This window comes from Amphiprion ocellaris, chromosome 22 (assembly GCF_022539595.1).
Source record: "Amphiprion ocellaris isolate individual 3 ecotype Okinawa chromosome 22, ASM2253959v1, whole genome shotgun sequence".
Classification (NCBI taxonomy): domain Eukaryota; kingdom Metazoa; phylum Chordata; class Actinopteri; family Pomacentridae; genus Amphiprion; species Amphiprion ocellaris.
Genome location: NC_072787.1, coordinates 23,344,232 through 23,360,628, shown reverse-complemented (window position 1 = coordinate 23,360,628; position 16,397 = coordinate 23,344,232). Strand labels below are relative to the sequence as shown.

Genomic DNA, 16,397 nt, shown 5'->3' with positions numbered 1-16,397 from the left:
CTGGTTAATAAACAATGAAAATAACTGAGAATTGCAGCTGTAGTGTTTTGTAAACTAGAATGTACAATAGTTGCATCACGGCAGACAGAAATATCTATTCTGAAACTATTATAAGTCTAAAATGATGAGTAGCTTTGAGTTGCCTTCAGGAAAAGAAGCTCTGGTTTGCTGTTTTTAGCCTAGCGTAGTAGCGTATGAATGAAATATCTTTACTAACAGCTCCTGTGTTTTTTTTTATAGTGGGCCAGTCGTCCGGTAATGTGAGTCGCTGTAAAATATTTCCTGCCCTCTTCCACTCAGACTCTTGATGAGAGGCTAGAGGGGGAGATGGCAGGAGGTGACCTGTACGGATTTCATATTAAATAAGATTTTTAGGATGTTAGCAGCTCTGACAGCCCAAAGAAAACCCTTTTTGTGCCCTCTTGGTGACCATTGATTCCAGACTAACTACTGCACTTCTTGTTTTTCTGCTGTGGTTTTCAGACCGTGACTGACGGAGCAGTGTTGCGACAGTAGTCGCTCGTCGTCTACCTCCGGTCCTCAGTGCCTCGCTGCATGACCTCAGACAGCAGATAGACCCACCGAGGGGAAGCAGCCCCTTCCTCGCCCCGGACCTTTTTCCTCTCCAGGCCCGCCGGTGACACTCGGTCGCCACAGCCTTCTCGTCTCAGCTTTCAGTTCATCTCCAGCAGAAGGAGCAGCGGAAATTTTCCCCCTCGTAGGAGCTGAACACCTCCACTTGGGCCAGTGGAGGTGTTGAAGAGTTCTCACCCCTCCCTCCCCCCCATTCATCCTTTTGAATCTTTGAGAATATATATTTTTTTTCTCCTGGTTGGCTTGAGTCCGGTTCTGCCGGCCGTGTGACTTTTCAAAACTGGGGCGCGATTCATGGGATGCAACCATGTCGGATCTCAGTGAGCGCAGGCCGGTCAACACGGACTACGCTGTCTCCCTGCTGGAGCAGCTCAAGTTCTTTTACGAACAGAAATTACTGACTGACGTTGTGCTGCTGGTGGAGGACACAGAGTTCCCATGTCACAAGATGGTCCTGGCCACGTGTAGCTCCTATTTCAGGTGAGTAGTCGGCCTCATGCTGCGTGAAGGGAATAACTCATTTCTGTTTTCACCCACCTCTGGGCGATTGTGGCCATGTTCAGCGGCTCTCGTTGTGATGAGGCGGGCGTGCGCTGTCGTTATGTTTATGTCTGTAAGTGCTCACCTCCTACGGTTACAATGAATAATGCAGCACGTTGTAGAGCAAGTGTTACCTACTCCATACGTGGAGGATGGAAAACAAGGGGATGGTGTTTCTTTGGGGGCTGCCATCTGCACCAGTTGTTCCACCTCTGATATATTTCTGCATGGAACAAATGAAGCAATCTCGAACGTGGAGTTCCACAGACGTATCCCTCAAGGCCCTCGGGAGGCCTCATTTGTACGCACAACATTGCATAATGAAGTGTGTGCACTGCGGTGAATATGACAGAGCAGCAGCCTCGTCTCTGGGAAGAGTCCATCTGTACATGACAGGAGCTCTATGCGGCATTTGAACACGCCGTCTACCTCCCTTTTTCTCCCTCTTATTCTCACCCTCCCTCCCCACGCATGCATTCCAAGAAAACAACTCCATGCCTCCCATCTCTCCCCATGGTTTCCCATGCACTCGTTATCTGGTGTGAACATGCAAAGCATTTCCCCTTCAGGGTTTAGAGGTGTCGCAGCGCTTCCTCTAAACCGCCTTCCTTCTTTTTCTGTCTGCTGCCTCCCCTCTACACGAAACGCCTCGCTTCAGGGGAGGGAAGAGGGGAGGGAGACTCTGGAGAGAGCTTGTGTTTGTCGGGAAAGTCTGGTCACGTAGGTCTTGGTGAGAGATGGAGAGAAAAAAGAGGGGGGAGAAAAGAGAGGAAAAGGCAGGAGGAGGGTGCAGGGGTTTGCCTGCAGGGTTGTGTAATACAGCCTGGCAGGTTTAGCCCCAACTGTGATCAACACACCCCTAAAACCCCGCTCAGGAGGGCACAGCGGTTATGCAGGCAAATTATTATTATATGGTAGAGTTCAAGTGACAGCTACTTTAATTGTTTGTGAAATCTGCTCATCCATAAAAGTGCTGGTCAGTGCAACAAAGAGCCCGAAGCCACAACATGAGAATACTTTAACTGTATTTATGAAGACAGATTCATCTTTTGACTATTTTCTGGATTAATCAGGTAATTATTTAGTTTAGAAAATATCAGAGACTTCCTCATCAAGTTTGTTTTGTCCCAGAATCATTATTTAGATGTCATTTATCTAGATAATACACACTTCAAGTGTGTCAAAGTTGTCAAAATTAATCCAGCGTACATGTTTAATAGCTCTATAATGCATTCAGAAAACAAACTGCATTTCTAACCAGCCCTGGCTGATTATTGTGGACAATGTTTGACATTTTTGGTATTTTTATTGACCTAGTGTTGGTAAATTAAATTTGATCTGTCTGTTGTCACTCTGTGGTGTCAGAAATGTCTTTCAAGCAGCAAAAACTAAACAAGAAACAGAAGTCATCGACACAAACCAGGAAATATGCTTCTCTCACAGTGGCTAAAGCTATGCTAACAGCTAGTGGCTAAGCTAGAAGCCAGCCACAGATTAACCTGACAAACAGTCTGGAAAACAATTATTAATAATACTTTAAGGTATTGACGTTAGTGGAGTTTTTGTCCACAAAAGACTGATTTCATGTTTGAAATATGTTTATTTTGCACTTTACAACAGATTTTGAACATTTTGATGATTGAAAAAGAAGAATATTACACAGAACAGCAGTAGAAGGATGTCAACATCCATTTTGTTGACATTTTTCAACTCTTTTCCTCCTGCTGTTGCAAATCTCCATCCCTCCTTCACCTCTTGTATGATATTATCAGTGATAAAGAGCTTTGGGTAGGAATGCAAATATTACAATTTGTTTAAAAGTATAAACGATAACTTAAACACAGCATGATATAAAATACATATTTTTTTGAGGAACAGCTGGAATATGAAATGATAAAAGCGACCTCACCAGGTCATTTTTGACCCACTTATGCATGTAAGGGTTAAAAAAGAGGGGGGGAAAAAGGATCCATTGGCTTGAGGAGTTGAAACCAGCAAATGTGCAACATTTTTCCTTAATTGTTGCCTTAAATCCAGTAGTTGGTGATCAAAACCATTGGAGATTGTAGATATTAATCTGAAAATGAAGCACATCGGGCTGGCAAATTAAAACCAGAATAGTTTTAGCTTCCACCAGAAACTAGATTTTGGCATCTGGTAGCTTTTTACTCAGAAAAATCATTCGGGAAATAGGAAGTAATGTGTTTGTGCATTCCAGGGCAGCAATTATATCTTCTGTGGAACAAACAAGGAGGTGAATTAGCGTCGGTTAGCAACGTGCGACCGAGTAGACTGTGCCGAGTGTTTGACAAGTGCAGCACAGAAAGGAGTTTGGAATGCAAATCGCCGACTCGAGCCAATAACTATGCATAAAATGTGAGAAACTTGATGTCGTGAGTGAGGTTAAAGAGGCCGTGACTCAGGCCGATGAGCGGCGACGTGGAAGCGTGGGCGGCCTGCCGAGGCTGCAGCGACACGGGAGCCCAGCTGGAGCTAAAACTGTGCACAGTCAGCCCACCATCCAGGTGCTGCTGAATGTCACTTTTTGTCATCCGGTGTTTGGAAAAACTGTGTTGGTGGACAAGCTAATGGGTGGAGGACAAGCCAGTAGGAACATCTGCTCTGAATAAACCCAGCGGCTTTCAGCTCTGCTCTCTGAGACCAAGAATATGAAACGTTTAATGACAGTGGTGACTCATTACAGTCATTTTTTTCTGCTCCAAATCACTCTTAATGTCATCAAAACACTTTATTATTTAAGAATAATGTCAGTTATAACGCTGGAGCACTTAAAACTGAGTATTGATTTAACATTGAGCAGCTTTTGAAATGTTTTTCTGTCATAGTAAACAAAATAACTTTATTATATATGCATTTTATGGACTAAATGGTGGAAAATGTGTCGCATGTCGGCATTGTTTGGATACCTCTGGATGGGTTTGGTGTAAACTGGATGTAGCTGTAAAATTACACGACCACAGTGGGAAGTGAATTCCAGCAGCAGCCAATTACAGGTACCAGGGCTCCGGCTGGTAACTTGGTCTGTTTTTCCAGCCTCTCTGGCTCGTGGCCAGCTGTCATTAGGAGGCTCTGTTTATTTAAAAGAAAAACTTTGGGTAGTAAAACAGTGAACAAGACTGAACCAGGAGCTGCTTCGCCCACTGCAGAGGGGAGATTTGTCCCGTCTTATGGGTTTATTATCGAGCCAAACTTTTCACTCTGAATGATAAAACTGATTGGAAACGAATGATGAAACAGCTGTGGATCAAATAAGGAATGCTTTTCTCACTTGAAACTTAGTTGTGATTAAGAAGATGGCATAGAAATCAGACTTAAAGTGTATTTTGTATTGAAAAAGGCCCCAGTGAGCCAGCAGCTATGAGCATCTCTCTGATTTCTAGAATACAGAGGTTTAAAATGATGGCTTACTTTGGGTAAACTTGGCAAAAAAAATTTAAATTTGTTTCTCGTGCACACAAATGACAAGTTGCAGCACTCGCCAAAACAATATTACTCGGCAGCTTTTGTATCTTAACGTGTAAAATGTGCTGATTTTTTTTTTGCTTTTCTCCCCTGGAAAATATTTGTAGATCAGATAAAGAAAATTTTTCTCTGTTCAAATCTTAATTCTTATTTAAAATATTGTCTAGAAATCGGATCTGAAATTTATTTTTTGTTTGAAAAGGCCTCCTAGCAAACCAGCACAAAAACTACAAGTTGCAACACAACATTAACCAGCAGCTTTTGTGTTTTAATGTGTAAAATTTGCTGTTTTTTCCTGGAAAATGTTTTGCAGATCAGATAAGGAAAACTTGTGTCCATTCAAATCTTAATTCTAATTTATAATTTTGTCTAGAAATCAGTTCTGAAATGTATTTTTTGTCCGAAAAGGCCTCCTAGCAAGCCAGCAACTGTTAGTATTGGTTATTCTGGAATAAAACATGGTTTAGAATGATGTTTACTTTTCATTTTAGTGTGTAAAAGTAGCTTATTTTTGCTTTTTTTTCCCTGGAAAACATTTTGCAGATCAGATTAGGAAAACTTGAGTTTGTTCAAATCTTAATTTTAAGATTGCCTAGAAATCAGTTTTGAAATGTATTTTTGTTTGAAAAAGCCTCCTAGCAAGCCAGCAACTGTTAATATTAATTATTGTAGAATCAAACAAGGTTTAAAATGATTTCTTGGGGTAAATTTGACTAAAAACTTTGCACCACTTGCTTTTATTTCTGCTGCACAAAAAATCCAAGTTATAGCACTCATCGATACAACATTTATCAACTACTGTGGTATTTTAATGTGAGAAAAATGCTTTTCTTGGACTTCTCACAAGAAGATTTGATGCTTTTCTTTGTATATTAATGTCTAAAAATGTGCTCTTGTTTGCTTTTTCCTGGAAAATGTTTCACGGCTCATATAGAAAGTTGGTCTCACTTCAAGTCTTAGTTATGATTAAAACGACGGCTTAGAAATCAGTCTTTAAATGTATTTTTTGCTCAGAATGGCCGACTTGCAAGCCAGCAACTATTGCAATTGCATAAATGATTGCGTGATTTTTAGAATTAACACTGGCCGAAAAATATGCTTGCTTGGAAAAAATGGATAAATTTGGCTCAAAACTTTGCACCACTTGCTTTAATTTCTGCTGCACAAAAACTACAAGCTGTAGCACTCATATATACAACATAAACCAGAAACTTGTGCATTTTAATGTGTAAAATTAGCTTATTTTTGCTTTTCTTCTTGGAAAATGTGGCATAGAAATCAGTCTTTGAATGCATTTTTTTAAAATTTGACTTGAAACTTGGCACAACTTGCTTTTATTTCTGCAGCACAACATTTATGAGAAACTTTTATATTTTATTGTTTCAAAAAATTACTTGTTTTTGGCCTTTTTCCTGAAATATCTTTTGCAGATCAAATATGGAAAGTTTGTCTCACTTCAAATCTTATTTTATCGTTAAAAAGATCGTGTAGAAATCGTTTTTTAAATGTATTTTCTTTTAAATTTGACTTGCTGTTATTTCTGCAACACAATATTTAACAGCAACTTTTGCATTGCGGTGTCTAAAAATTTACATTTTTGACTTCATACGCCAACATTTGAAGCTTTTCTTTGTCACACATGATAATAAACTGAATATTTTCAGCACAATTAAACATTTGAGTGTTTGAGTAATTGGAACATGCATTTTTTTTATTATTTAACGGTATTTTGAAGATGAAACAGCAACTAGAACAGTAGATTTTAGCTGATTTAGTGAAGTTTGAGCAGATAACGGTACAGGTGTTTACTTCGTGACAGCAGTTGATTAAAATCTCTTATCTTCATGGATCTTCCAGTAAAATGCCGTGTTGATAGATGCCGTCGTTTTTCTTCCTGCAGGGCGATGTTCATGAGCGGCCTCAGCGAGAGCAAACAGACCCACGTCCACCTGAGGAACGTGGATCCGGCCACGCTGCAGATCATCATCACCTACGCCTACACGGGCAACCTGGCCATCAGCGACAGCACGGTGGAGCCGCTCTACGAGACCGCCTGCTTCCTACAGGTCCGTCAGAGCATTAAACGCTTGTTTTTCTGTCCTCTAATCCCAGGAAAAATAAGTATTTAGATGCCATAGAAGTATATTCTGTGTTGCTGCGTGGTGTATTAATCCACCGCTGAAAGTAGTCCCCAACAAATGTTTCCTCATGTTTGACGATTTTCACCATTGAAAAACGCATATGTTGATTATTTTAGGAGATTACGTAACATTTATGTACAATTAAAGCAGACATTTGGGTGTTGTTTGTAAATATTTATGTCTTTAACTTTAAAGACACTGACCTTTTATTGAATGGGTTGTTTTAAATGAACAATACAAGTTTGTCTTGGCTCTGAAATGGTCTTTCGACAGTGAGCATGATGGATCTATGATTAATTTGACAGAAATCTATGCAATTTCCTGTTATTTCAGACCATTTGATAAGCAAAAATGTCAATTGTGATTGAGTGAGTCAACAAAGCTCCTTAAAAAAAGACTATCTTTTACAATTCCTCTCATTTTGATGCTTTGATTTTCCTTTGGTGGTGGTACTAAACATTTAGATTATCTGTCTTACATTGTATCCACATATATGTTTATATTTATATTTTAGTATGTTCGTGCTGCTAATTCTGTTTATACTGTAACATACTGTAGATATTTATCTAAAATCTGCCCAAAAATTCCTCTATGTAGGAAAAACCCTGTTATAAAATCAGTATGATTGTTTTTACAGTGCTTGTTAAAACATTTTTAGCTTCTTTTATAGACTAAGACTACTTATTTTGTCTTTAAGATCCATTTTGTCTGCTGCCAACATGAAGGAATCCCTTTTAATTCACTTTACCTGCCAATTATGATTGATTATATTGATGGATAATGTCTGTAGTCTACAGCCAGAATGTGCAGATGTTGGTTTTCAGTATTTAACAACATTAAATGTCTAATTTTTGGACAGTGAGAACTATTTTATAGTGACTGTTGTCCTCCGTCCCCTTCAGGTGGAAGATGTCTTGCTGCAGTGCAGAGACTATCTGGTGAAGAAGATAAACGCTGAGAACTGCGTCCGGATGCTGAGCATCGGCGACCTCTTCAGCTGCAGCGAGCTAAAGCAGAGCGCCAAGCGGATGGTGGAGCACAAGTTCCCGATGGTGTACCGACAGGAGGCCTTCCTGCAGCTCTCCCACGAGCTGCTCATCGACGTCCTGAGCAGCGACAACCTCAACGTGGAAAAGGAGGAGACGGTGCGTGAGGCGGCCATGCTGTGGTTGGAGTACAACATGGAGGCGCGGTCGCAGCACCTGTCCTCGGTCCTCAGTCAGATCCGCATCGACGCGCTGTCGGAGGTGACGCAGCGAGCCTGGTTTCAGGGTCTGCCGCCCAACGACAAGTCCGTGGTGGTTCAGGGCCTCTACAAGTCGATGCCGAAGTTCTTCAAGCCTCGGTTAGGCATGACCAAGGAGGAGATGCTCATCTTCATGGAGGCCATGTCGGAAACGCAGGGCGAGGTGTACGTGTTGTCCACATCGGTGCCTACTACGGTGGTGTGTTACAGCCCGCAGGCGGAGAAAGTCTACAAGCTCTGCAACCCCCCAGGAGACCTGCAGAAGGTGGGAACCCTCGTCACCCCAGACAATGACGTGTTTATCGCTGGCGGACAGATTACCCTCAAAAACTCTATCACCAACCACGGCAAGAGCGGCAAGTTCCAGGCCATGTTCCGCTCGGTCGACAGCTTCTTCTGGTTTGACGCCCAGCAGAACTCCTGGGTGCCCAAAACCCCGATGCTGTGTGCCCGAATCAAGCCCTCGCTGGTCTGCTGCGAAGGCTACATCTATGCAATCGGCGGCGATAACGTTGGAGGGGAGCTGAACAAGCGGACGGTGGAGCGCTATGACTGCGAGAAGGATGAGTGGAGTATGATGAGCCCGCTGCCCTTCGCATGGAACTGGAGCACCTCAGTGGTGGCGCACGACTGCATCTACGTCATGACCCACGACCTGATGTACTGCTACTTCCCGCGAGCCGACACCTGGGTGGAGATGGCCATGCGCAAGACCAGCCGCTGCTTCGCGTCGGCTGCCGCCTTTGGTGACCTCATCTTCTACATCGGCGGCCTCCACGTGGTCAGCAACTCTGGCATCCGGCTGCCGACCAGCACCATCGACGGCTCCTCCGTCACCGTGGAGATCTACGACGTCAACAAGAACGAGTGGCGCCTGGCCGCTAACATCCCGGCCAAGCGCTACTCGGACCCGTGTGTCCGGGCCGTGGTGCTGCTCAACTCGCTCTGCATTTTCATGCGCGAGACCCACATGAACGAGCGCGCCAAGTATGCCATCTACCAGTACGACGTGGAGCTGGACCGCTGGCACCTGCGGCAGCCGGTGTCCGAGCGCGTCCTCTGGGACCTGGGGAAGGACTTCCGGTGTGCGGTGGGGAAGCTGTACCCGTCCTGCCTGGAGGAATCCCCCTGGAAACCCCCAACCTACCTCTTCTCCCCTGACGGAGCCGAGGAGTTCGAGGTGGACGGCGAGCTGGTGACCCTCCCTCACGTATAGCTCTTAACCTCCCCTCCCCTGCCTCACCTCACCGACTGAACTGATACTGAGGAACAAACACGAAGGGGGAGGGGACACGGGATCTATTAGAAATGAAAGGTTTGACGTTATCTGTGTCGTGGAGGGATCTTTGGACTTTGGAGGCTGTTACCGACCGAACGGTGCGGTCGGAAAAACAAGCTCGGAGCAAAAAGATGCCCCTCAAAAATACTAGTAATCTGAAAATGTCTGTTTTTTTTCCTTCTTATTTTGTCAATTGTGACATCTGTTAGGTATTATTACATCTGTCATACTGTTTCTACAATGTGATAATCTAAACGTCAACTGATTTTGTGATGATGATGAGGATGATGATGCACTTAACTGGTAAACCTTCTCGTTAATGACAATGGCAACTGTACCAAAATCCACCAGCCCCCTTCTTTCAGATTGTGGCTTCCTTCTCTTCCCCCTCTCCTCCTCTTACTTCTTCTCTTCTCTCATTACTGGTAAAGGAACACTCTGTCGAAAATCAAAGCTCAGCGCATTAATTGCTCACTTTATGAAGGTTTTAGCTTGCAGAAATTACACTTCCATGTCCCAAACATTCATCATTTTGCTGTTAAATTAAGTTTAAGCTCATAATTTTGCGTCAAACTACGAACTCAAAGGTGAATAATCAACCTTAAAGTTCAAATGTTAACGTCATATCATCTAATTTATCCACAAAATAGTCAAACCAGCTTCACTCTGACAAATTTTCTGGTTAACAAACTATTCTTACAGTCTCTGAGAATAAAAACTGCAAAAATATTTAGTTTACAATCATAGAAAACTAGGAAAAGCTGCACATTTTCACAGTTGAGAACCAGAACATTCATCATGTTGCTGATTAATGGTTAAATATGCCACGACTAAAACAAGTTTGAGAAAAACAAACAATGTAGGTAGACCTTAAGCGAAAGATTTTGTGTCAAACTGCTAATTTGTGGATAAATAATCAACCTTTAAGTTCAGTTTTTAACTTGATATCAGTTTAATTTATCCACCGAAAACCACAAAATGCAGTTAAGAAGTTGAATCTTTGTCAAACTGGTTTCAGCGTAACAAATTTTCTGGTCAGTTGATTATTTTTGTAGTCTTTGTAAAGGAAAAAATGCAAAATATTCAGTTTACTATGATATTAACTAAGCCAGATGATAAACTGTTAAATATGCTGGTTTTTGGCCTCAACTAAACCAAGTTTGAGAAAATGTTTATGCAGATTTTGACAATTTGCTCAAGCGAAAGATTTTCTATCTACAAAACTACCAAAAGCAGCAAATTTTCACAATTTTAAGGATGACACTACATGATAAATTGTTAAATATGCTGTTTGAGAAAATGTTTTTGCAGATTTTGACCTTAAGCGACTGATTTTATGTCAAACTGCTAATTTGTGGATCAATAATCAACCTTTTCGTTCCATTTTTAAGATAATATCGATTATTCTCACAGTATCTGAAAAGAAAAACTGTCCAGAACTCCAAAAACATTTTATTTGCTTTGATATAAACCTGAGAAAAAGCAGCAAATTGTCACATTTGAGAAGCTGAAACCAGAGAACGTTTGACCTTTTTCATTTCAGAAATTATAACCCTCAGTTATTAAAATCGTGTCACATAAAAACGCTTCAAATTCTCTGCTGTCAGCTCTTTAAAATGTGACAGTTTGCTGCTTTTTTGTTGTGATAAACTGCATTTTTTATCAACTGAAACAAGCAGTTTGACTGTCTCAGTTAGAGCTCTTGTGATTGGAGTTTAATTGAGCCAATCAGGGTTGCCAGGGTGACGAAACCAGCACCAAACTCAGCATTGAAATATCCAGCCAGCAACCAACCAGCAGACCATTTTCCAACCAGTGACTCTTCTAAAGCAGCTCACTTCTGATCTGGCAACCCTCAAACTAATCACGTTCTAAAAAAAAATGTTGTGTTTCGAATATGTGTTTTGGAAATTTTCCGTTCGAAAACGTTTCCCAAGTTCACAAATTAGTTTCTATACTCATTTGTGGTTTTTGACTTTCTCAAAAAAAGGAATTATGGTGCTTCAAGAGAGGCGGAAAATCCTCTTCAGGTCGTTTTATTTCCGAAAGAAAGAAATTTGCTTGAGATAAATGTAGAAATGTGCCTAGAAATAACCAGATACTGAAAATATTTAGACTTGTTTTGATGCTGATTTGTGGCCACAAACTCCCTAAAACGAGTTTTAGAAAAAGTTTTTGCCGATTTTGACCTTGAACTAAGAGTTTTAGGTCAAATAATCAACCTTAAAGTTAAGTTGTTAATGTGATATGAGTCGACATATTCAACCTTCAACCAAACATTCAACCTTTAAAATGAATTTTATTTTTAAATGACTGCAGTGCAACAAGTATTCTGGTTATTGGAGTATTCCTCTAGGCCCTGGGAAGAAAAAAAACTGTCTAAAGCTGCAAAAATGGTCAGTTTACAGTGATACAAAATGGAGAAATTTTCATGTTTGAGATGCAGAAACCGACTTTATCATCTGAAATCCTGAAAATCCGGTTGAAATATATAATGTTTTGTCAAACTGACTGCAGGGTAATGAGTTTTCCAGTGAAATTATTATTCAAACATGGGGAAAAAAATTGTCCAAAACTGCAAAAATAATCAATTTGCAGTGATATAAATGTTCACGTTTGAGAAGCTTGAAAGCATTTTGATCTAAAACCGAAAAAAACATAAGTTTCCCTTGAGAAAATTGGCAAAAATACAGTTTTCACAAAGCATTTTAAATTTGCTCAACATTTATCTGGAATCACAGCTAGAAATAATTGGATAAGAAAAATGTTTTCCATAAAAGTCGACTTTATCCACCTTAAAAATGGACAAACTGTCCGAAACTGCAAAAATAGTGAGTTTACAGTGAAGTAAAACTGATGAATTTTCATGTTTCAGAAGCTGAAAGTGTCTTTATCCACCGAAATCCACAAAATCCAGTAGAAATATAGGATTATTTTTGTCAAACTGGCTGCAGTGCAACACGTTTTCTGTAAATTTATTATTCAAAACTGTCAAAATAGTTCACGTTTATTTCAAAAATGTTTTCCATAAATGTTCAGTTTTTAACGCGGTATCGGTCGACTTAATCCACTTTAAAAAAGGAAAAAATGTCCAAAACTGCAACAACAGTTAGTTTAAAGTGATATAGAACAGAGAAATTTTCATCTTTATCTGCTGAAATCCATAAAATGCGGTTTAAAGTTTGAATATTTCAGCTTTGCAGAGCTCAAATGATGTCTTTGTTTGTTTGTTTTTTTTGCTCATCTGGAACCCAAAGATATCCGAGTCCTCCACTAACGAGCGTTGGATTTCTAGCGGAGTGTTCCTTTAAAGCGGTTCTCTAAAGGCCCTGCAGATGGGGGGAACGGGGGTTTTCTGGAGGGTCGACGGGTGGAATCGGAGGCGGTTTTAAAACGAGGGCGACTGCAGGTCCAGCCGCCGCCGCTCTCCGTCCTCCGTCTTGCCGCCGCCTGTTTCCACGTCTGTTTGCACACAGGTCTTCCACACAGCCAGCAGGTCAACCTCACTCCAGACGCCACATTTTTCTTTTCCACAAAGACGCAAAAACGCTCACGACGGCTCGCAGTACAAATTTTCAGGCTCATGCATTTTTCTTTTTTTTTTTTTATTTCCAAGCTGCTGAAATATATATATAATAAAATATATATTTTTCATATGTTTAAAAGTTCTAGTGGGGAAAATAACCAGGTCTATTTTGTATTAGTGTCTTTTTTTAATTTAATATCAGACATTACTGTAGTGTGATTGTGGGTAGAAGATCCATTTTTCCTATCGGATTTAATTTTCTTTTTCTTCTGAGTGAATATTGAGGAATCTTGCTGCTGATTGGTTGTGAGAGGAGAGGGGGCGGGGCCAGGGCTGTTGAAAATCGTCCCGGCAACCACTAGCAGTAGTGGAGGGAGGGCGGGAGGGGAGGGGCTTCCTCCTACCTTTAAAAACATGAGCACAGGTGCTTCATGACAAACCTTACTAGCATGTTTGGCTGCATCATATTCCTTTGGCACTGTATTTTGAATGAACGTTAATTTATTAAAAAACATACCAAAAACGTTCCTGAAACCGACTCCAAGTTTGGTTTGTTGAGACTGAAATGTGACAGACGGGTGTTTGAACATTTACATTTTCCTGATAAAAGTTAGTTGAAAATGTCAGAAAAAAGCCAAAAATGTGACATTTTGTTGCAGAAATTAACTGTATTATTGAATATTGTAATTAAAATGTGTTAATATTGTTTTGATGAAGCTTGGTTGAAACAGTCAAAAAACCTTTTTTTTTATAAAAGAAAGTGTATTTTTTTGCGGAAGTGACCACATATTTGGACAAAAATTGGTTGAAAATGTCAGAAAAAAAAGGCCAAAAATGTGACATTTTGTTGCAGAAATTTACCATATTATTGAATATTTTTACCAAGCACCGTAAATGGAGAAGAAAAATAGTTTTGTTTAATTGAAAAGAAAAAGAAATACCATTTTGTTGCAGAAATTGGCTTTTTTTTTTTAAATGGAGAAATATATACTCTGGTAGGTTTGCAGACTGGGAAAGAAAAAAACACTTTAAAATTAGCCACAAAATTACTCAAACTGACCTGCTGTTTGATTTGTTGTAATTAAAATGTGTCTGTTAATATTATTTTGATGAAGCTCTGCAGAAATTACCATAAATTTGGACAAATGTTGGTTAAAACTGTCAGAAAAAAAGTGAGAAATATGACCTTTTTTTGCAGAAATTAAACATATGAGTATTTTTACCAAAAACCATTGATGGAGAAAAAACAGCAGAAGAAAAATGATTTTGTTTCATTCATTTAAAGTAATTCTGTTGCAGAAATTAGCCCTATTAAAAGAAAAATATTTTTCCAAAAGACATAAATGGAGAAATAATCTGAGTTGTTTTGCACATTGGAAAAAAACAAACTTTTCAACACTTAAAAATTTGTCACAAAATTCCTGAAACCGACTTACATTTTAGTTTGTTGTAATTAAAATATATATATTTTTAATTAGAATCCGTTAATATTATTTTGATTGAGCTCGGTTGAAACGGTCTGGAATAGCACATTTTAAAAAAAATAATTTTAAAAAACTTTTTTTTGCTGAAATGATCATATGACATAGTATGATATTTTGACTAAGGTTGGTTGAAAACGTCAAAGAAAAAGCAAAAATGTGTTTTTTGCAGCAATTAGGAGTATTATAAATATTTTTACCAAAAGAGGAAAAATGGTTTTGCTTAACAAAAAGTAATTTTGTTGTAGAAATTAGCTTCAAAAAATAATAGAAAACAACAAAAACTTCAAAATGAGCCACAAATTTGGTTTATTGTTATAAAAATACATCTGTTATTATTTTGATGAAGCTTGATTGAAACAGTCTAAAAAGCAGTTTTTTAATATGAAAAAATGTATTTTTTTTGCAGAAATGACCATATATTTGGACAAATGTTGGGTGGCAGGAAAAAAGGAGAAAAATGGTTTTCTTAAAAAAAAAAAAAAAAAAAAAACTCTTTAAATGCTTAATAATTAACCACAAAATTACTGAAACCAACTGACTGGTTTGTTGGAATTAAAATTCACCTGTTAATATTATTATGACTAAGCTTGGTTGAAACAGTCTGGAAAAGTGGGGTTTTGCTCCACTAGAGAATTTAAAAAAAAAAAAATTTTGCTGGAAAAAATAATATCTAACACTATATGTAAATGTGAAATCACCATCAAGTCACAATCAGATTAGAAAAAAAGAGTGAGAAATTGACCCGGTTTTGAAGCTGAAAACTAGGGCTGTCAAAATCAACAGGTTAACATGAATTAATCCACCATTATGATTAATCTGATTTAAAATTTTAACCTATCTGCAGCAGAATGACTCAAAATCCCAGAAACGTCTCTGGCAACCGTCGCGCATGCGCAAATAGGCAGTTGATCCGGCAGAACGAAGCATCTCGAAATGGAAGAGGGTAAATGGTAGGGTCTGACTACTTTATGGGTTTATTTATAGCCCTTTTCAAAATAACTGTCATCCGCCGGAGTTTTGCCGATTAAACGCTGATATATTTATAATTTTTCATAAAACAGTAAATGCTGTTAAGTGTCGGAGTCGCGCAGAATGATGTCTTTCAGCTGTTGGTCCCAAACATGGAGCTCTGACTCCATTAAATCCTCAGTAACGTCCAGGAATAAACTACAGCCAGGCGACATTACAGGAGTGGACTGAGCCGACAGGTACGTTTAGAACGACGCGGTGAAATTAACAATGACTCAGCATGTCTCCCGTTTCAGTTTAACTGTCTTTGCCGTCATGTTTTATATTTACGTTGCTAAAGTTGTGCTAAGCTAGCTTCAGTTACTCCCTATGTTTATGCTAGCTGCGTGTGGAGGCGCATTTAAGGAGGAGCGATGTGCGCATTTAAGGAGGCCCGACAAGTTAAAATGATGAACATTACTGTCTGTCTGCAGCAACCGTCATGATGTCACTCTTAGTCTTACTTTGTCAGAAAATATTATAACACAGCGACCCACTGGAACAGCAACTGACTGTGTTGTTATGGAGGAACATTAGTGTCGGACTATTTGTGACCATTATGTGTTTAAAATGCAACTCTGAGTCCTGACTTCATGGCAAAGAAAATAATGGAGAAGGGAAAATGTGATTCAACATTAAAGGGCATCAGAGGGCTGCATAAATAATATTTCGCCAGTAACTTCACTCATTATGTTGCTTATTTACAGCATTTATATATAACCTACCTCTAATTTGAAGCAACAAGTACAAGACCAGATGTATTTCATAGCTCATTTATAGATTGACTCTTTTTTAAGGTTATATAATTTCCCAGAAGTTTAATGCTTTGTTGCCTGTTTTTGTACTTGAAAATTAAACAAATACTGAAGGACAAAGTATTGTAAAACAGCAAAATGTTCTGCCTGTAATTCATATCTTTGTTGTTGTAAGTGTTAAGGGACCAAAAAATAAGTTATTTATTTATTGTATGTTTTTTAAATTAACCGGCCGATTAATCAGTTATCGAAATTTTTTTCTCCTTCAAAAGATCCATATAAAAAAATTATCCAAAAGACACAAATGGAGAAAAAAAGAAAGTCTGTGGGTTGGTTTGCAG

The 16,397-nt window shown here is 39.3% G+C and overlaps 1 protein-coding gene across 3 annotated transcripts in view; it reads left to right on the top strand.

The window, feature by feature from the left end:
- The window catches only part of kbtbd2 (kelch repeat and BTB (POZ) domain containing 2), a 46,716-nt gene that overhangs the window by 3,735 nt on the left and 26,584 nt on the right, over nt 1–16,397 (top strand). For 2 of the 3 annotated variants that reach the window (XM_023271042.3, XM_055006948.1), the window contains exons 2-4: nt 484–1,074; nt 6,518–6,683; nt 7,661–15,501. In XM_023271042.3, the coding sequence (XP_023126810.1) occupies nt 902–1,074; nt 6,518–6,683; nt 7,661–9,220 (1,899 nt within the window). In that variant the 5' untranslated portion in view covers nt 484–901 and the 3' untranslated portion in view covers nt 9,221–15,501. The remainder of the gene's footprint in view (nt 1–483; nt 1,075–6,517; nt 6,684–7,660; nt 15,502–16,397) is intronic. The other variant, XM_055006947.1, reaches the window with a different exon arrangement.